General features: G+C 48.2%; 1 protein-coding gene across 2 annotated transcripts in view; it reads left to right on the top strand.

The window, feature by feature from the left end:
• The window catches only part of LOC146802513 (uncharacterized), a 139,098-nt gene that overhangs the window by 46,748 nt on the left and 69,415 nt on the right, over nt 1-22,935 (top strand). For both annotated transcript variants that reach the window (XM_085620443.1, XM_085620442.1), the window contains exon 2: nt 4,355-4,404. In XM_085620443.1, the coding sequence (XP_085476569.1) occupies nt 4,355-4,404 (50 nt within the window). The remainder of the gene's footprint in view (nt 1-4,354; nt 4,405-22,935) is intronic.

The following is a 22,935-nucleotide window of genomic DNA, read 5'->3' as shown; positions in this document are numbered from 1 at the left end:
TTTCAGCGATGTAAACATTGAACATACTCAAGTTGAGTCATCTACAACTGCCTGCACTATATATGTATCTTTGCACCCAATTATTACCTTCATCTGCGTGGTAACACTAAGGCCAAAATGGTGGGGACATTTGAAGAAATTCTATTGATTCCAGTGTTTGAACTGGTAAGTCCTGAGATTAGCTCAACACCCCCTGTGTACATGTCGTCACATGCTTGCAGTTATTGTGATGCATGTGATTACATGAGGTATAATTCAAGTTCCACCACTAAGATGGCGCCTGCCTGACTTCGTTATCAGACATACAATATTTGGCTAGCGCCGGCGGAAGTTGGCCGTGTGGTAGGGGGTAACGACTACGGAAGCCATTGGTTTTCATTGGTTGATTTGGAGGTCGCAGTCCAATGGTGGTGTCTGTGCATGCTGAAGACCGCCCATATGGCATACATGAACGACTTAGTGGGCTGAACTCTTCACTTGTCTACTGACACTGCTGCGATCCACACCTCCTCAACTGAAGATGCTGTTTGCCATCTCTGGGAGCTATCATGTCTTGTGCCAAAAGGTTGAGGGCCCCAGATGTATGACATAATCATGCATGCTTTTACAATGCATGCCTTTACAACACAGGCAATACACAAAAGCATCATTACCACACGTTCCATTACAACACAAGTCATTACAGCAAATTGCCTTAGGGAAGCGCTGGACTTTGTCATAGTATATTTTACTATTTTAACTCCAGTCTGTGCAACAGTAGGGCAGGTGTTGGATTTAAAATCCACTAATGCATTCCCTAAAGCAAGCCTTTGCAATGACTTGCGTTGTAAGGGAACGAGTGGTAACGACTCGTTTATTGTAGTGCCTGCGGTGTAATGTCACTGCGTTGTTCTGTCTGTGTTGTAAACTCTGTTTCCTGAGGGCCCCAGCCTTCTATCCAGAAGAGCTTGAGTAGCTGGTGGAAAGGTCGTCTCCCTGCACGCACAGCTCTATGGCTCACCAGAGGAGCAGGTACGTTCATTATATACATACCACACTCAGTTGGTCTGCATTCCTTCCTGTCTCAAAGGCTATGATAGTGCTTGGGTGTCCAGTGTGTCATATGATGTGGATAAGGTAGATTTTTGGGATCCCAAAATTGCACATCCATGTAATGTATCATGAAACACTTGACTCTGTGTACTTCACATCATTATTGTGAACATCTTTCGGCACACAACATTCCTGGGTAACATGCACAGTTTTTGGTGCACATGTTCTGTTGGTGCCATTTGACACATGTGTTACAAATTCCTGGTGAAGGGTGTTGGATATTTTTAGGCTCAGAGTCTGTGCTGTGTTTGTAATGAACAGGTAAGGATGAATCGAGGCATGTGTACAGACAATATATTGCCACTGCCCAGATTTGTGGTAGTCAGAGTATGCTCTTGGAGTTATCTGTTCCACAATGGCACCCTTAGAATTCCACATAAAGGTCATGTCACATATATCATGGGCCAAAACTCTACAATTTGATTTGAAATGCTGTGTAAGAGTTGTAAATGTGGTTTGAGTGTACACCGACTACAGAGGTCAAAGGTAGATGCAGATTTGTGCCCATGATTGGCCATGGCAGAGGCTCAGGGGCACAGTTACTTTGGGCTGATAATGTGAGTCACAGCTTTATCTCCCTGTAATGCATCAGATCCTAAAAAAGTTCAACAAATGTTTCCCCTCATCCAATACATTTTACTTTCTGTAAGTTTTCTGAGTTCAAACTCTGACCGGAAACGCCATTAGGCTGGTCCTCACTGTGGATGACTGTGATTTCTATAGTTCATAGCATTTATTCATACTGGTATGTTGTTACTCTCCATATTACTTGCAGGGGCCTTATGCTTATATGATATTATGCCAGTCCTGGAAGTTAGATATGTGTGGGACAATGGACATTTGTGTTTCTGCAGCTTGTTAAAAGGGAAAATATACAACTGGGTATACTACAGTTTGTTGATGTCATCCATGTGTCAGTGCCACATGTGGCAGGAGGTATGTCCTGTGATGGCGGGACTCTAATTCGGGCACACATAGTTTGTTATCCCTTTCTGAGGTCCACATGGCCAGAGCATAACAAACTGGTATCCGTTGGCGTGACACATGTGAGCCCTTTCATTGTAACCATTGTGTTTGGTGTGACTATGTACCCTGGTGTCAGGCTGCATGTGGTGTCTGCATGCTGTTAAAAGACCTGGAGGAAAGGGTGTTTGTACAAACAAGGGCAAGTGATTTCCCTTTCAGAAGGTCATATTGCCACTGTTTCTCTCAGCAGACTACGTTTGTGATAGCCCTACCCTACATGGTATTAGTGGTCTGTGTTAGTTAGTGTAGTACTCTATTTGGATAGAGGATAGTCCGCTGATGACAACTAATTTGTAGTTGACCCTGTAATTGGTGTAAGCATGTAAGGCATACAGTAGTAGCCTATTGAGATGAAATACTTGCTTGTGCTAGATGTCAGAAAAACGTGTGAGAGCCCTACATGGACCCATTTACTATCAGTTACAATGTGTTGCTTCTCCTTATGCTCCAATACAGGTCAACGGCCATCAGAATCAGCCCTTGTGGAAAGGCATAGCCCAGAAAGTGCAGTCCCTTGGAGTCTACAACCAGTGCAGCATCCACTGCAAGAAGAGGTAGGAGGACCTGAGGCGCTGAATTAAGAAGATCACAGAAGTCCAACTGGGCAAGTCCCCCTCAGGCCATAGGGGTGCAAGCCAGGACCTTGACTTCCCTAATGCTCTGCATTCTGGTGGTGGCCTACACTGTGCATGATGTGCAGTTGAGGCAGATGAAAAACAGCTGCTTGAAGCTCACCTCATAGAAGACCGAGATCCTCATCCTCAGACCCTGAACCTCCGCCTGGGACAACACCTGGTGGCCCTCCTCCCTTGGGAGCCCACCCACCCCTATAGACCACGCTCGGAACCTCGGCATCATCCTTGACTCCTCCCTCTCCATGAACTGCCAGATCAACGCCGTCGCCTCAACTAGTTTCAACTGCCTTCGCATCCTCTGTAAGACCTTCAAATGGATCCCTCCCGAGTGCAGAAGGACAGTCACCCACACCCTCATAACCAGCATACTGGACTACGGCAACGCCCTCTACGCCGGAATCAACAGAACCCTCCTAAATCCAAACCATCCAGAATGCCGCAGCCAGACTCGTCCTCGGAACACCCCGGCACAAACAAATGACCCAACACCTACGAGGCCTCCACTGGCTCCCTGTTAAAAAGAGGGTCACCTTCAAACTCTTCACCCACGCCTACAAATCCCTCAACAACATTGGACCCAAATACCTCAACAAGAGAGTATCCATCCACGTACCCAAGAGGAACCTCCGCTCCACCGACCTCACCCTGGGAGAGGTCCGCCGCACCCACAGAAACAGTACCGGCAGGAGAGCTTTCTTCTACATCGCAGCCAGGACCTGGAACAAGCTCCCTGTGAGCATCAGATGCTCCCCAACCCTGCACACGTTCAGGAAGGACCTCAAGACCTGGCTCCTCGACTGAGCCGGAGCCGCTCTCCTCCACCCCAGTGCCTTGAGAGCCTCGTGGCTGAGTAGCGCGCTATATAAACCCATGATTGATTGATTGATTGATTGAGGACCCAACAGCAGCTACGTGATGTGTAGGAAGTGACGTTGGTGGATGTTGTTTGCTGAAGACATGTGTCTTGGGGTCCTGACCCAGAGCTGAGTGTAGACACATGTCAATCTTCAGAATTGTACAGACACATGGGTAACTAATGTGAATTTTCAGCTACTCATGTCTGATATTGATAACCCACACAGACCATGTGTCTTCTTTTTGTAAGGAGTGATGGTACACCAATACTGTGATTTCACAGACTGAATTGATGCCTCAGGGAGTGACAAGCCAAATTGGTATGGTCACATGTGGGAGTTTGAACACTGTTATACCATGGTGTGTGTGTGTGCAAAACATTTTGGGTAGTGTCACGTGCCTTCTGTTTTGAACAAAGGTGACAGCTAATTATCATGGACTGTAGACTAGCAGGACTTCTTTATCATTTCACTATTCTATGAAGTTGTAGACATACAATCTGAGGATGGTGTTGCCACCAGTAACAATGTGGAATGAGTATGTCCCTAGCAAAAGGTGTGGTCTGATACCATGGATATCTGTGCTGCTGCTGACAGTAAGCTTAGACCACCTTCTTTGCATGGACAGAAAAGGTGACCTTGTTGGTGTAGTGATGATATGTGCCAATTTGATGATGTCATTGTTTAAATATGTATCTAAATTGACTTTACGCAGATGCCTTACACCTATCTCTACTTTCTTTTCAGCATCACAGAGTCAGCCAGAGGAGATGGTGTTGATGACGTTGGGGATGCAGGTAGGCAGAGTGGCTCCAGTCAGGAGACTAACACCATTGGTGTCAGTGGCCGGGAGGGGGAGGAGCGTATCCTGGAGAAGCAAGATGCAACATCTTTAGAATCAGACTCCAATGGCACCTCTGTGGTGGTGGCTGATACCCCGGACCTCAGTCCACAACAACCTTGCCCACCACCCCAGTTCCATCTCCACCCTCCCTCCTGCTCCCCACCAAGTTGTCTGGTTCCACACCTGTAAGGAGTGGGGTGTCTCCTTTGGTCCAGGCACCTCAGCCCCTGCCCCAGTGGCCCCAGCTTCCCAACAGATCTCTGTTGGGCAGGATGCATAGCTAAATGCCATACAGGGGCAAACTATCCTGATGACACAAAATGCTGGAGTTCCTCGAAGGTATTCACAGTAGTATGTCTGCCGTACAGAGATTGTTTCAGGCTCTGGCCTCCTCACTGACCTCAGCCTTCCGTCCAGCCCAGCCTTCCTACCTACCACCTGCCTCTTTCCCATCCCAAATACTTTCTCCCATACCTGTCCCAAGCACATGCAAATGTAAGCAGGCACACACACCAACATCCACATGCAGGACACTACTTACCCTTGAAACGCAGCAAAAAGTCCAAACATGCAGCCCCTGAACAGACCCACACCACCCTCACTAGCACCACCGCACACACCCACAGAGGACGCACCAATAGACACAGCCAGACACAACAAACATCTTACCAACAGACACCAGCACCAACAACAGATATACCCATGACAGAGACATGCATTCCCTTTACCTCCCAAAGCCTACAACTTGTCATCCCATCATACCAGGCTCCCTTGGACAATATTGGGTTTTCCCTTGCCGTTTACTCTGCCACAGCTGCTGCCCCACTCCCAGTGTTGATCCTACCTCTCCTGATAACGACCCTTGCCCTCCCAATTCACTTATTTGAAGTGCCTGGAATGCCCAATGGATGCCCCTTTGTAAAGAGGTTATCTGGCAGTGTCAGATACTGCACCTGTTGAGGCACAGCATTGTGCTGTGGCACATTTCTATTCATATGCACTGGTCATTGGGCTTTGTTTTTTTGGGGGGGATTGGTATGGATCCATTCTTTAAAAACTTTCACTGTTTGGTAGATATTAGTCCTGACATTACTCTCCTATTTTCTTGATGTTAATGTATACTTAGTGATGTGTGAGTACAGATTGTTTGATCCCTGATTGGTTATTGAGTTAAAGTGGTTAGTATGATGTGCCCTTGGAGCCAGAGCTGTAGTCAGACAGGACAAGGGTAATTGTTGGATGTACGTCTGTGTGGGTTGACAACCAGAAGGGGAGACATAGCATTGGGTGACACAATATGTCATAAGTATTTCAGCTTGGCCTGGCCACTGTCAACATAATTGAACTTGCCCTTCTTCCTATGATGTAGTTTGGGTATGTGTTTGATATTTTTTAAATGGATATTTGTGTATTCACACATGGAGGGTGTCAACTTGACATCCCTTTATGCAGTTCTGCATGGACATGTGTCCTTTTTGCAGTGCGTACCGTAGAGTTACTTCATCTAGATGTGTGCCACATGCTGTAAGTGCTATGTTAACTTTCATAAGGTGAACCTCCCCAATAGCCAACACACACCAGGCACTTGAGATTTTGCTATTGTTTGTCCCTGATATACTTAAGTTCCCAGGTCCAGTGCACAGGGTGTTAGTCCAGCATGTACAAAATGCAGTGTACATCAGTTACATCAGTGTCCAAGCCTTTGAGGAGCCCCCCTGATAGAGACCTAGGTATCCTGATGAGAGTTTTCCATTGAGCGCTTAGAATGTTTTTCCCACTGCTTCAATATTATCCCCTAGAGTGACGTTACCTTTTCATGTGGGATATGTGTGAGAGTTGACTACAGAGTTGTAGCTGGGAAGGTGTGTTTAAGTTTGAGAACACATCCATACTGATGTTATTTTAACCTCACAACGGGAGCAGTGGTATGTACTCTGTTATTGTGTAATACTCACTGAGGCATCTTGGTCGGAGAAGGAATCCCAAAGCATCTAGTTAGTTGTAGTCAGTTCAATGTGAATGTCTCAAAACTTGATAAATGGTGAACTGCACGACAAGTGAAGATATGTAATGCCATGGAAGAGAAGTGAGAAATGTAAAGTGTTATGTGTGACAGAGATTGATATGTGTGATGTTGTGGAGGAGGTTGTGGTACACATATATAAGCAGGCATCACTCTTACTTTGAATGAAATGCTGAAACGTCCATTTGTGTATGGTTTACTTGTACAGTAGCAATGTTTGGGCCTGTGAGGGCATCCTACAGCTTTGTTAAGGCTGATCGTTAAGTAACATTCCCAGCAAGGGGCACTATATATGTGTTAAATCATTGGAGACCCCACCTCCCTTGCCTGGTCCACGGCATACATTGTTTTGCGGAGGTATCAATGGCAAAATGTATTTGAGTAACTTACAAGCGATTTTATCAGTGACGTGTCTATTTTGAAGGTGATTGAAAAGGTGGAGCAACAGAATGGTGGGTAGCATGAAGACCAAACAATGAGAGGGGACAAGGAGCTAGTTAGAAAGAGGTCCCGAACCAATGCTCCAAAAGTTAATACAACAACAAAGTAGGTGGTATCAGTTCCTAAGGAAAAGGGGAAAAAATATATACCAGCCAAATTGGCTGTAATCAGTGTACAGTGTCTCCAAATAGAATTGAGTGTGCCAAGAGGAGAGAAAGAGTACTCCTGTGTGAATCTTCTGGTGCCCTCACACACCCTTGCGAGTGTATAGCATCATCATTGGGCAGGTGCTCCTCGTGGGGGTGGCGCTGCAGTCCCTCACGGGCCCGTTTTAAGGGGCTCTCTGGTGGAGATCTTTTAGGAGTTGCCGCATTTGTGCATGGGGGTGTGTGGGTCAGAAGGTGGTGATGGGTGAAAGATAAAAAGATCCAAAGGACAGAAACAGTTTATTGAAAAGTACTTTGAGTCAGGATAAAAATATCACGGGGATGGAGACGCAAAAATAATGCTAGAATGAGAGGGGAAACTAAACAAATAAGATCCCACTGCTCTCAACCCATGTGGTGAGTATCGAAAAGTGTTTAAGTGTACAATGGGGTCGACATGTTTCGCGCTGAATAATGTCCCTAATGGATCCTAGAGCGCTTCATCAGGACCAATGAAAAGGAATGTAGATATGGGAATGGGGAAAAGACGCCCTATATTCCCATGTGTCCTTCTTATAGGATATGATACATAGGTACTGTAATTGGGACACGTAATATGCGTGTACCCTATTCTTGGCCTAAAGGAGACAAAAACAAGGGAGGGAGAGGGGGTAGAAAAAGAGAAAGATCGTCATAACACATCCATGGAGGAGTGCTAACTCATAAATGTGCTAGACGCATATGTGCCAGTGCACCTGCGCGGGGTGCTGCCTGGAAGCATGCACGAGCGTAATTAGTATGGTGCTACTATGGCATCTTCTTTAAAGAACGTGCTCGACACAGACTAGTAGCGAAAATAAAATCAGTGTTGTCCTAGGGTCAACAAAATAATGCTGGTGAAATGAGTTGTATACAGGATACTGCGCGGCGATCAAAGTGAACTGTGCTGATTAAACAGGCGCAGTGAACATCCGCTACGATTAGAAATAAAGGTGCAAAGTAATAATACATGTGAAGGTACAGGTATCTCGTGAAGGACGAAGTTAAAATATGAGCATCCCCTAGTGAGCGCCAAGTGCGGGTAGTCGCGTGGTATCTCGGCGCTAGATGACACAAGTGAACCTTCCTGCGTCTTTGGAGTGGCGTATCAAGAGCATGGGGGAGTGAAAACTACTGCACTGGGTGTGAGAATACCCGTGCCATGACCCTTCATACACATACGTTAAAGATACGATAATGCAACAGTAATGCAATAGTTAAGAAGTAACAAATTCGTACCCTCCCTCAATGAAGGATGAGCCTCATCAGCAATGCCGTAGGAAGGTAGAGGCAGCTAGAAAAAAATAAAAAGGAAGAAGACAGAGCGGGGTTACTAGGGACAGTAACTCTGAAAGTGTTACCTTGGTGCTTCTTCTGGTTGGCAGCAGCGGGAAAGGGGAAGACTCACTTTGCGCTCTTCCTTGGTGTACGGGACGACCTTCCCGACATCCACGGATGCTGGACACAGTGACGTGGAACGGATCCCGTTAAATACAGGACAGATAATTTGTTAAGCGGGAAAGTGTCAGCGTCATACACGTGTGCCGGGCGTAGGGAAAACAGTACAGTGGTGAAACTGAGCGACCATATTGGAAAGTTGTATTTAATCATAGTGGGTAAGGGAACCCAACATATCTGATAACGTTGATACTTCAAATGAGAATGTGTGTACAAGTGAATATCAGCATATCGTAAGACACCGGGGGGTGGCTGATTAAAAAAGACAAGGGCCAAACGTGAGAGGCAACTAAGGAAAAGAGGAGACACACTGCTATAATGCAACGTGGTTCCTTCGTAAACACAAATTCCCATGTATCGGGCAAAGGCGGGATCTATGTACATGAACAACAGCTGGAACTTTAGCCTGTTTTGACAGGGTACTGACAGTGACCTAATGTGAGCAGTGGAGCGCAAAATGTATCGCCAACAGAATGGTTAGTGTTAATGGTGATACGAATAGAGGGCTGACAGGTGATAATAAGAGTGTTGTATCACTCACGCCTCAATGGGTTACAAAGAATGCTGTACGCCCTCTTCCTATGGGTTGCTACCCTGTTGGGTGAGGTATATATTAAATGGTGCAGACTCGGTCTCTTGAAATATATGGCATGGGTTGTATTACGGATAGTTAGTGTCATGTGTGGATATTTAACTAGTATCACGCTAAGAAGGTTGGGAACTCTATCCCAATAAGAAAGAACAGACAAAGGTATGGTCCTTTATGTTAGGCGAGTTGTATGAGGAATTGATGGGGTCTATAACATGCATGAGGTAGAGGTTATTGAGTCAGATCGACCCAAGGTATCTCATCGTTAAGACCTCCGTTGTCACTTTTGAGTCTAAAGTCCCATCGTTGTTCGCGTTTGAAAAGTGCTGATGCTGTCCAATGAGGGTTTGACTCTATGACAGTCCACCGTAGGCTTTCTGGGGGATGACTTTTCTCTAGAAAATGGCTTTGTAGTCTAGTTGCAGAGCGTCTGCATCGAATGGTGCTCTTGTGTTTCCCGATGCGTATCTTCACTGATCGGGCTGTCATCCCTATGTATCTGGAACCACAGGGGAATGTGATCAGATAGACGCAGTTTTTCGTATTGCAATTTGTGTGGCGTCTTTGCTGCCAGAGTTTGGTTAGTCCCAGATCAAGTTCTTTAGTCATGCTTGTCTGGGGACAGACTGCACACGAGCCACACGGATAGGGGCCCATAACAGGGGGTAGTGTCCATAATGTTGGTTGTTGGCTGATCGTATTTTTAGGACGTGTATGTATCAAGATGTCTCTCAGGTTCAGTGTCCTTTTAAATGCGAACAGAGGTATAGGGCCTGATGAAAATTTCCCTGTTTCTAGAATCCTCCAGTGTTTTTTTATAATTCTTTGGATTTTATTCGAGTTGGGGGTGAACGATGTGACACATGTTAATGTGTCAGTTTTAGTTTTTTCTTTGACTTCTAGCAGGGCTTCTCTATGATTATTCCTGGCTCTCTTCCTGGGTAGCATGGCCTCCATGTTGGCACAGGATGTGTGGAGTGAGTAGAGGTGAGTTTTGTCCGTATATCTCGACCTTTTCGCCATCTGAGGTGCTATAGTTAGACTGTCAGGCTTCTGCCTGCTGTGAGGCAACTCAAAATTAGGCAGGCAGTCACCCTTGCGTTCCAATCCTCACACAGCCTAAATGGACCACCCACGACCGCCACACTCTGGGACCGCCGGCGGTGTCAGCAGAGCGTCAGCATGGCGGTGGTGGTCCTCACACAGCCAAAACACCCAACTCTTAATAGGGCAGTGGGACCACCGAGCACACCGCCATCGTGCCGATGACGACACGGTAGTCAATGGACTGCAAAACTAGTAATCAGCCCCTAAGTGTATTCCCCATGTGTCATATTATAAAGTGGATACATTGGCTAGTGTCCCGTTGTGGATGTCAGACATGAATAAGACCTGACCCCTTCCTATTCTGTGCAGAGCACATCAGTAGGAAGGGGTGGAAAATCTGCATCATCCTCCAACAGTGTTGCTGTGTGGCTAAGAAAACAGCATATGGGTAAAGGCTAGTCTCTTAGCTAAAAGACAACGTTTGGGTGTCAAATGTAGATTGTGTAGAAGGAACATTTTATAGAAGGAAGAATAAAGATTTTGTCTAGAGTGTCTGATTTTCAACCGTATCCTTGTGTTCTTCAATAACTTTTAGATGGTAAGGTTTGTAGTTTGTTTTACCATGAAAAGACTTTGAGTCAAGATTTCCTGAGCTTCTATTTACCTTCTCCCATATCCCCAAACATACCCAGTGTAGCCCCATCTTCAACAAATCACTAACCACATTGACACCTGCCTCCCCTTCCTCTACCTCTGCCTTTACACCAGTTTTTAGTTTCGTGCTCTGGATAATTCATAGGCTTTTATGCATGCAATAGTTTAGTGAAGGCACTGCCTATGGCATCAATATGTTTGATTGTGATCATGGGTCTCTAGTGTGTACGGCAATTCCAAAAGATGACTGCTCTCATTAAGACTTTATGTACTGTGTGCACCTCTTGTGCTGAGGAGTGTAGGGGCCCGATTCACAGAACAAACTTAAGACTAAATCCTAAACTTAGTACCATTCTGGTATTCACAGAATGCACCTAGTACTTCTGGTATTCACAGAATGAACTTACAACTTTTGCTATTCACAGAATGAACTTAGGACTTTTGCTATTCACAGAATCCATTTACGACCACTAAACTTACGTCCGCACTCGGGCCGGAATTTCCGCCCCCGGAGCGGAATTTCCGGGCCCGGAGCGGAAAGTCCGCTCGCAGGCCGGAAAGTCCGCTCCGGAGGCGTAAATTCCGCTCCCAGGCTGGAAATTCCACTCTCGGGCCGGAAATCCTGCTCCCGGGCCGGAAAATCAGATTTGGGACCAGACTACTTGTCATTTGAGCCAAGGGGAAACACCTGTTCAAATCCCTACCATCCCCCACCATGCATCAGCTGACGCACTCCAGCCAATCCCAGCCAACTGCTCCAGTTAGCCATCATGTTGCTAGTGCCTACCATCCCCCACCATGATCCAGCTGAAGCCAATTAACACTCATTGACCAGCAGCAAAAAACATTTAAAAGCAGCACACAGTGAAGGAACAGGTTTGGCCACACACAGTTTGTATTTGCAAGCAGAGACCGGCTAAGAAAAATGGACCTCCTGAAGAGAAAGAGGAACTACACAGCTGAGGAGACCACCATGCTTGTGGAGTTCATTGTCAGGCACCACAAACGCCTCTATGGACTCCCACCCTACTGCACCAGTGGGACACAGAAGGCAGCCCTGTGGCAGCAATTATCCACTGCTGTCACAGCATTGGGGGAGGAGAGGCGCATTGTCCAGGACCTAAAAAAAAATGGCAGGATGAGCGGCTGAGGGTAAAGGAGAAATACTCCAGGATTGAATTACAACGGATCCTCCCAGCCGCACACTCTGTACCACGCATCTGCCTCACCCCACTGGAGGAGGATATCCTGACAACCATACACCCCCACTTGGTCCATGGGCTGCCTGTCAGTGACGTCCGCTACGTGGTACCAGGTAAGTGGGATGAAAAGATAAAGTGCATGAACAGAATGTCTGTGTTGCACTGTCAGTGTGAATAAGGAAGTAGTCCAAAGTGTATAAATTAATCCGTCAGTCAGAGACTCCTGTGTCACCCTCTGTATGTAGCACTACAAGTCCCACAATCCTTAGCGATGGAAATGGCAAATCCCTCCCCCACTTCAGAAAACATGGCCACTGTCCAGTTGTAGTAATACACCAGCCCGCTAAGTAGCAATTGACAAATATCAGCAGAGATGCGCCAGTAACAATGCCACACGCAATCCAACTCTTGTGCAACTGCGAATGCGTCACATTTACAATGCGGTGCACTGTGGTGCTGGGATAGACAGATGGGTGTTGCAACTGATGGCATTAGGGGGATGCTCTGCTGGAGTAGTGTCGCAAGTGTGACGCAACTCCAACAATGTCCATGGACCGCCTACACCTAACGTTCAGGGCAACTCATTACATGTGCCTCAAGCTGGTTTAAGTTTGCATGGCACCACCCTATAAAAAGTGACTACGTGAAATGCTGTCGATTACAATGCATCACTTGTACGAGGCATAACCAAATAAACACACACCCTGCCTACATCACAGCTGATGCATGTGTAATGTTGCGCAGGACCGCACATCGTGAGGCATCCCCATAGATGCATAACATTGGGAATAAGTCTAAATGTGTCACCTGTATTACCCCACCGCTGTGTCACAGGAGTGACGCAACTGCGGTGTAAATGTATTACAAGGGGCATGTAAACCTGCCACTAAATATCAAAGAAGTAAATCACCCCGTGCAAGCTTAAAGCACAAAGCAGAAGGTGAGAGAATCATCTGATCCAAAAGTCAGACATCTATTCTGTTGTACATTTCCCACCCTGCCCACCCTGCCACGCCATTACGACCCCAATGCACCACTGCTCCTACCTGCCCAGTCAGCGGCAGTACTGCATAACACTGTTAGCATGCAGAAGAAATGGGGAAATCACAGAAATGTTCCACAAGCACATATTCCAGATGTTTAGTTTTCTCTCTTCTCACCCATTGACACATTCAGCCAGAGCACAGACAACTGCCGCAGCAGAGGTCCCTGCATCGACTGGGAGGAATCGCCACCGTACACCCTCACCGACTGGTAAGTCAAAGTGGCCAGGAGATGGTCAAAATGCATACATTGTCAGGAGTGACCGAGGGACATATAGTGCCCACATATGAAAGTCAACCAGAGATGAACAAATAGCTGCATTACTATTGGAGTAGTCAATGGACATCCACCTTTAGCTAATTATAATTGTGAACAGCTGAAGACAATATATTACATGTCTTGGCTCATCAAACCTTCGTAATTGCGGAACATGACATGTTTTACAGCAACAGCCCCATACCTGGGAATCCAATCCTGTTATCGAGTGCCACAACTACTCAAAAGGGTGCCCCCACTATGTTGTAATGGTGTCTGTAGACGTAATCAATCAAAGTAATTGACTGAAATATGGCAATGATGAACAAGTGAGATCCCAGGGTCATTAGTATTGACAATGCATACACTGTCCAACTTTGAATGTTTCCAATATAGATCAAATTCCCAGTCCACACAGCTGGTCATGTACCACTTACATTGTCTGGCGTTTGTGTTGCCCATCAACAAAACACGATAGTGGACCCCACATCAGGATCCGTAGACATGTCATTGTGATATTGGTTGCATCCAGGTAGTGGGCCCATTCGAAGTCATGTGGGAGCAATCATGAAATTACGTATAACACACTTCAGCGACGCTGGTGCCCACAACTGCTTGTGCTCATCCTTTGTGCCAGAAATCTAGTGCATCACATGTGGCTGCAGGAATGTTAAGTAACAAAACACACTTATCATAGTAGGTACAACGAGGTCCTCCCAGAATCAAAGACACACACTGACTTCTGCTACAAGGTTGGCTGTGACATCTGTTCAGGGCCCACACACTGTTCCCGTGCTGGGCCAAGGGAGGGGAACCCAAGAATATATCAGGCTGACTGCTCATGAAATGTGCCTTTCACGTCCGCCCCGTATGTTGCATGTGTATTACAACACTGTTGTTCTGCATCACAATATGCTCACATATGGCATTTGAACCCATGCAAGATCAGACCCTGGTGGCTAATGAAAGGATGACACAAAATGTATGCCAAGTGAGTGCAGAATGGACATTCAATAGTACCATGAGTCATATGAAGTGACCAAAACACAACCGGCTTGCAATTCAATGATAGGAAACACCATGATGAAAATAGCATGGCTGAGGCCAACACTGATGCCAGTAGTGTACCTTTGAAATGAATGTAGGGGCTGCTAAGGTGAATCTTCATGCAGTTACACCTGCTAAATGACTAGGCAGAAGAGCAACACGCTAATCCAGTGCAGGCAGAATGCATCAAAGCCTCTCAGCCTATCCGCAATGTGTGAGTATAAACCAAATGTTACATTCCGCTTGCCTCCTCTCCTACTGTATTCACATGTATAGGTGAGTGTTTGACATATGAGGTTTGGATGTCTGCTGTAAAAGACACCAATCGTCGTCAGCTAAGTAGTACCATGATCTGGGAAATAGAGTACGCAAAGAGAGGACACTCAAAGGATGGATATAAGACATCTGTGTTCTCTCATACAAATATGTGTGACTTCATGCGTGGGGAAGCACAAATGAGCAACATCATGTCCCTGACTATTGCAAATCTCACACATGAAACCCTTTCTGACTTGACAACAAACAACATGAGACTCTGGAAATATGTAAGTCTGAATGGCAAAGGTGATGGCAGTTTAATGGGGACGAATCCGGGTCATTTATCCTTCCTATCAGTAATCTTCTCATACATGTGTGTCTGTTGATGTGTCATCTTATTGATGTCACTGCTGTGTGGAGGGAACGGCTGGCAACTGCTGCATGTGAGCAGGTGCCCAAATGTAAAGTTCAGGAGCTAAACATGCTGCACATAGTTCTGGATTACCCACAAATGGTCATTGAGAATGACATGTTGGCTCAGAGCTACCATCTGTGCTTGCAAAATATAGACCTGTATGTCATATCACAGCTGCTGACCGGATTACACCCCAGCAGCGTGCACCATCCCGGGGACCGAATGACATCCTGGCTGCAGCAGTTCAACCCTCGTGCAGCCGTCCTTCAGGTGATTCTAGCATGTGGTGTCTGTTGATGTGTCATCTTATTGATGTCACTGCTGTGTGGAGGGACCGGCTGGCAACTGCTGCATGTGAGCAGGTGACCAAATGTAAAGTTCAGGAGCTAAACATGCTGCACATAGTTCTGGATTACCCACAAATGGTCATTGAGAATGACATGTTGGCTCAGAGCTACCATCTGTGCTTGCAAAATATAGACCTGTATGTCTGATCACAGCTGCTGACCGGATTACACCCCAGCAGCGTGCACCATCCCGGGGACTGAATGACATCCTGGCTGCAGCAGTTCAACCCTCGCGCAGCCGTCCTTCAGGTAATTCTAGCATGAGGTGTCTGTTGATGTGTCATCTTATTGATGTCACTGCTGTGTGGAGGGAACGGCTGGCAACTGCTGCATGTGAGCAGGTGCCCAAATGTAAAGTTGAGGAGCTAAACATGCTGCACATGGTTCTGGATTACCCACAAATGGTCATTGAGAATGACATGTTGGCTCAGAGCTACCATCTGTGGTTGCAAAATATAGACCTGTATGTCTTATCACAGCTGCTGACCGGATTACACCCCAGCAGCGTGCACCATCCCGGGGACTGAATGACATCCTGGCTGCAGCAGTTCAATCCTCGCGCAGCCGTCCTTCAGGTAATTCTAGCATGAGGTGTCTGTTGATGTGTCATCTTATTGATGTCACTGCTGTGTGGAGGGAACGGCTGGCAACTGCTGCATTTGAGCAGGTGCCCAAATGTAAAGTTCAGGAGCTAAACATGCTGCACATAGTTCTGGATTACCCACAAATGGTCATTGAGAATGACATGTTGGCTCAGAGCTACCATCTGTTGTTGCAAAATATAGACCTGTATGTCTTATCACAGATGCTGACCGGATTACACCCCAGCAGCGTGCACCATCCCGGGGACTGAATGACATCCTGGCTGCAGCAGTTCAACCCTCGCGCAGCCGTCCTTCAGGTTATTCTAGCATGAGGTGTCTGTTGATGTGTCATCTTATTGATGTCACTGCTGTGTGGAGGGAACGGCTGGCAACTGCTGCATGTGAGCAGGTGCCCAAATGTAAAGTTCAGGAGCTAAACATGCTGCACATAGTTCTTGATTACCCACAAATAGTCATCGAGAATGACATGTTGGCTCAGAGCTACCATCTGTGGTTGCAAAATATAGACCTGTATGTCTTATCACAGCTGCGGACCGGATTACACCCCAGCAGCGTGCACCATCCCGGGGACTTAATGACATCCTGGCTGCTGCAGTTCAACCCTCGCGCACCCGTCCTTCAGGTAATTCTGGCATGAGGTGTGTCACTGGCTTCGACTTCGAGCTGGTGAGTTTGCCTGTATCTGTGTAACACCTCAGTGCTATGGTGTGAGCTGTCATTTGTGGTGGTACCCTACACAGGTCACATGATCCTCATCTGTTGATGCAAAGTACAGTTGATACAAACCCTTGTGTTGCACCACATGTCATACCAGGTCAATCCCTAATACGGTTGCAACCTCTGTTCCAGGGGATGCTGATGACGAGGATGACAGGCCTATGACCAGTGCGGGCCGACGTGGAATCAGAGGGGAGAATCCCCTGATCCTCCAAGCTGTGATGTCGGCTGCAAGCACTGCTCAGGAGGAGGAGGATGAATTTCCTGAGGACCTCTACTTGGTGGATGATGAGGACTACATGTCTGACAATGAAGATGCCAATGCGCGATATCGTGCCAGATTGGCTAAATCGGTCAGGGCATCAACTCCTCTGCCAAGCAACGTCCCTCAGCCTTCTCCCAGGCATACCATGGCCTGTCCCCAGACTCGAGCAAACCAGCCACAGCACACACGCATCACAACACAGACATCACTCCCTCACAGTCCTCACGTCCAGGAGCAACATGGTGGTTCCCCTACCCACTCTTCCCTAGACAGTGTATCCCTGCCATCCTTTCCACCATCTGGGGGTAGTACCAGCCCTGTTGTGCTGCCGGAATCCCCTGGGCACCAGGCACCTGCCCACAGGCTCCCACCTCCCACCCCACCCCCTGCCGTAGGACCTGCTCATCCCATCTATGGCAGACAGCTGCAGAGAGGGCCTGCACCTGGCTGTGATGACCAGTGAGAGCAGGACTTCTTCCAACAGCAGAGCGATGTGAGGCAGGACATTAGTGCCATAGGGGCTACCCTGTCTGACATGTCGGACTCCCTGCAGGACATGGTCCACTTCCCTCAGGCGGTGGAGAGGCTGAGCCAAGTGTTGGATAGGATGGATAGGACTTGGCAGGACATGTCCAGAAATATGCGAGACATGCCATCCATCCAGAGGGAAGAGAGTGCAAGACACCATGCCTTGGCCATGAAGATGATGGAGGGTATATTGAGAGTGAGCCAACCTTTCCCTTCACGGTCAACGCAGGGAGGGGAGCCATCATATCTGCCCACAGGACAGCACATCCCCACACCTGTACCAACTGCACACCAACACAGCAAAGGGAGACATCCACACCAGCGGCCTGAACTGGCACTCCCAACACCACCCCTTGTACAGGCACTCCCACCACCTGCACAACCACCACCAACCCCTGTAGAGGCACTCCCGCCACCTGCACAACCACCATCAACCCCTGTACAGGCACTCCCGCCACCTGCACAACCACCAACAACCCCTGTACAGGTACTCCCGCCACCTGCACAACCACCACCACCTGTACAGTCCCTCCCGCCACCTGCCCAACCACCACCACCTGTACAGTCCCTCCCGCCACCTGCACAACCACCACCACCACCTGTACAGGCACTCCCACCACGTGCACAACCACCAGCAACCCCTGTACAGGCACTCCCGCCACCTGCCCAACCAGCACCACCACCACCTGTACAGGCACTCCCACCACATGCACAACCTGCCCTTGTCCAGGCACAACCATCAAGTGTGCATACACCATCTGCCCCAGCACATGTGGATGATCCTGGACAGTCCCTTGGACAGTACCCACCTCCACCTAGGCGGCGAGCCAGACATGAGCACTCCGAGCAGTCATCCCCCCCCAAATTGCGGCGTCGCACTCACCAGTGACAGGAACCCAGGACAATGTGATCACGTGATTGTGTGTGCACCAAATAAACACCTACCAAAAATAAAATTCTGTTGTGTATCATGTCCTGTGTAACGATGTAGGTGGCCTCGAGATGTGAGAAGGTATGTGTGTGTGTGACACAGTTACAAGTGTAACCCATCATTGCAACAAGCCATTATGTCATTATGTGCATAGCAGATGACTCACCAAATATGTGTCCATTTTCAGAACCAGACATTCAGAATGAAGTCAAACAAGTGGAAGTTATTAGTATTCCTAATTGTATTTTAAGAAGGTACAAAAGAACAACTGTCCGTTTGGAAGGGAGAAAGGAAAACAAATGATGATCTTAATGCAGAGGGAGATGGGAACCTGGATTGGGGTGGGGCAACAAAAATATAACACGTCAGGGAGCGTCAGGGAAAACAGTCTATTTACAAGGGGAAAATGAAATAATTGTTCACGTCAAAAGTCAAGTGTCCTTCTGGTCATCCTCTAGGACCACAATGTCCAGATCCTCAGAGTCCGATGCAGGCACACGTCTGGCGGGTGCAGGAACAGGCACCACTTGGGTTCGTGCCACACGAGGAGTACGGGGGGAAACAGTGTGGGGCAACGGACAGGGGGAGACATTGACGGTGGTATGGGAAGGGATTGGGGAGACAACAGACGACATGACTGTGGTCAGTGAATTGATGCTGGTGGCGAGGGTGGCCATACATCGGAGCATGTCCTCCCGCTTCATGCATACCTCCATAAACACTTGTAGCTGGATATGAGCGGACATGTCTGGCTGACCCTCACACATCCACATCAAGTCCACTGGCACAGCCACAGGAGGAGCAACACTGGAAGGGTCCTGGGGGGGACAGGAGGGATGTGGTGCCTGAGGTCTGGAACCAATGATGTTGGGGAGCTGGCGGCTACGATGAGGGGGACTGGTTGCAGGGGATGCAGCTGGGTCCCCCGATGGAATGGGGAACTCTAGAGGTAGGGAGGGGATGATGGCAGGCCCAGATTGTGTGTTGGCCTGCCCCGAGGACACCTCTTCAGGGACCACAGGTGAAGAGTCCTGAGGAGAGTAGCTCTCCAACACCTCATGGTCCGAGGTGTCGTGTTCACCCCCCCCCCCCCCCCCGATTCAATGTCTGCAGCCTCCACCCGGGATGTGGCACCAGCATCAGGGTGTCCCTTGTCAGTCCGGGTGGGCGCAATCCCCTTGCCTCGTGATGTTGAGGGTCCCTCCTCATCTTCCTCTTCCTCGCTGGTGGAAAGAGGGTGTAGCCGCCGCCGCACTGGTGGCCTCGCACTCCGGACCTGGTCCTGCTGCCCTTCTGTTTCGCCAGCTGTGCCTGCTGAAATGTAAGCAAAATCCGAATGTTATGTTTGTGTCATGCAGGACGAGACACATTCATAGAGGAGCCAAGGTCAGACTTATTTTCCTCTGATCACACTCAATAGTTGTCAGTGTCTATGAGCTGACATTACGTGTATGTTCACCGTCATTTACTGGATTGAGTCTGACATGGCCATCTCACGTGGATGTGTGTGGCTTACACAACTGTATTGGCCAACCCTCAACCTGGCAATCTGGTGATCTGTGTGTCCTGCCACAGCTACATGTGCAGGTTCCAAAAGCAGTCCACCAATGGAGAACATGAAGTCCAGAATCTCAGATTATGGCCATTCATAGGGAGTCGCAGCTATTTAAGGTCTGGACAAGTGTCATCTGCTTTGTAGCATTGTATGGGACACGACAAGTGGTGAATGTGGGTCACACATGCACTGAGGCTCTGGCCTATTTCTGTAGCTAAATTGTGAGTCTAGCCTTTGGCTGTCCCCACACATGTTCTGACAATCCAGTGGCACATATTGGCTTTGGTGACTGATATGGTAATGCAGTACACCGCTGAACACTGGGGGAATTTAGTGACAGCTACCTGTACATGTGAAATGTGAAACAGGCCACTGATGCTGAGACGTCTGTCAGTGGACACCAATTGCAAATTTAGAAGCGCTTAAGAGTGATGCAAGGATGTCAAAGTCTGTCTTGACTCCATGGCACATGATGTTTTGTCACAATTGGAACCCAAACTCTAAAAATGCAATGCAAGTCATAGCATCCAATACCCTTTGGCCTGCCATGTGCACACTGGACAGTGTCTGTACCATTGCTCATCCAATGCACACATGATTTCCTAGTGCCAATTGTAGTGGTGCGGGAGGAGCAGATTTCAGTATAAATGCACAATTATGGCTCATTTAGCCTGTTGTCATGACGAAACTCCAACTCCCAAAATGCACTCTGCCCTGTACAGTCCATATGCCACAGTGTGCCTTTTTAAGCTTGGTGACTGCTGCATGGACACGGAATCTGTGAATGGAGGCATCGGACACACAATGATACAGCACTGTTTCACTCACATCATACTCCCAGACACATTTAGCATATGATGCACTTACCATGTCCCTGCTCCTCATGCTCCTCCAGCTGAGCATGGAGGGTCGGCCAAGCTGATCGCAGGACCCTCCTGTACAGTGGGGATAGGCGAGGATGATGCACATGGTGCTGGGAAGACTGGCCCACCAGCTCCTCAGCCTTGTGCCGGGCCCACCATTTTAGGTCCTCCCAGTGCTTGCGGCATGCCCTCACACTCCTGGTGTGGACTCCCACTGCACTGCAGCGCTCGGCGATGTTGGCCCACAGCCTGGCCCGGGCTGCATTGCTCAGCTGGTGTTCAGGGTCCCCATATAGCTGAGGAAATTTGGCCAGCACCCCCTCAGCCAAGATGTTCAACTCACTTTCAGTGAAAGGGGGTGCCTTCTCTTCGTAACCCTCAGCCATTATGGGGATAATAAGAAGGATGAGAGCAGCAGGATGTCAGAGGATCTGTCTGTGATAGAGGATGACTCAGAATGAACACAAAATGGCTGCCAACTATTTCCTGTGATGTATTTCCTGCCTCCCACTTCCTGTAAAACATTTCCTGAATGTAATTATGTGTTCCGGGTCATTTTCGGAGTTTACGGCCCGTAAGCGCAGTTTCCGGTTCCGGAGCGGGGGTTCCGCACACGGGCCGTACGCTCCGTAATCGGAGCGTCCGCACACGGGCCGTACGCTCCGTAATCGGAACTTCCGCTTTTTGGCCGTAAACTCCGAAAATGACCCGGAACATATAATTCCATACAGGAAATGTTTGACAGGGAGTGGGAGGCAGGAAATACATCACAGGAAATAGTTGGCAGCCATTTTGTATTCATCCAGATCCATCCACAATCAGGAATCAAATCTACTGCCATCCTGCTGTTCTGTTGTGGATAAAAAAGAAAAGACAGTGCATGTGAGAATTATTAAAATGTGAAAAGAGGGGGAAGAGACCATTTCAAGACATATCTGCAGTTTCAGTTTCTGTTTCTCCTGCTTTGCATTATGGTACATGTAGTCCATATTAGGTGTTCATTTGCAGAGTTGTGTGATGTGTTATGGAACATTGGGTTGAGAAGTGTGGATATATCACAGACACATGGGGGCAGATTTACGACTTCTGGCGCATCTCTGCTAATCAGCAGAGATGCGTCAGAAGAGTTGCGATGCATCTGCCCACCCGTGCGCCAACACAGATGCGCCGCATTGACAATGCGGTGCACCGTGGTGCTCGGATGTGCAGATGCGTGACGCTTCCCCCGTTGGAAAGGCGGCGCATTGCTGGAGTTGCGTCGCAAGCGCAACGCAGCTCCAGCAAGGCTCGGGGGTGCCCTATCCCTATGATGCTGCGTCAATCCTTACGTCTGCTTCAAGCAGGCGCAGGGTTTTGACGCAGCATGGCCTTAAAAGTGACTGAGTGAAATATTGTAGATTTCACCCAGCACTTTTAGGAGGCGTCCCTGCGCCGGAAGGCCCGCCCCTGCGCCAGAACGCCTACATGTGGCTCAGGCCTTTACAACGTGACGCATCTCCCAGATGCGTCATATAGTACATACCCCGCAGCATGGCGCTGGCTTTGCACCACCGCTGCATCCCAAAAGTGACGCAACAGCGGCGTGAAAGGGGCGCAAGTCCCACATTGACCTGCCCCATGGTGTCTGATTGACCCATTGCATCACTCACGTCGTGGGCGCATCAATTGGGGGGAGTCACATCTGTTGATGGCACAGGGCCGACAATGCTATGGTTATGGCCTTTTCTGATTAAGTGACCCATCCTCATGAGGTCCCGCAAGGTCTCTCAGTACATGTATCATCTTCCATCTGCGGCAATAGATTCTTTAGGGACATCCAGTACACTGATCGCTGACATGGGCACATGTGCTGAAGCAGGCTCAACCTTTTGACTACTGTCAAGAGCTGTGATTAACATGCAGTTAGTGTGGCTTGCAAAGTTGCCTCAGGAAGGAATTTATTGACACAGTCGTGTATATCCAAGTTTCATCATTGGCAACAGACAGCAATCCACATTTAGTCCATTCCACTACAGGTTGCACATGTGAAAAAACGTGGCAACGAGCTGCTCACGG

Source organism: Triturus cristatus, chromosome 8 (assembly GCF_964204655.1).
Source record: "Triturus cristatus chromosome 8, aTriCri1.1, whole genome shotgun sequence".
In the NCBI taxonomy this organism is placed as follows: Eukaryota; Metazoa; Chordata; class Amphibia; order Caudata; family Salamandridae; genus Triturus; species Triturus cristatus.
This window is presented reverse-complemented; position numbering and strand designations above follow the sequence as displayed.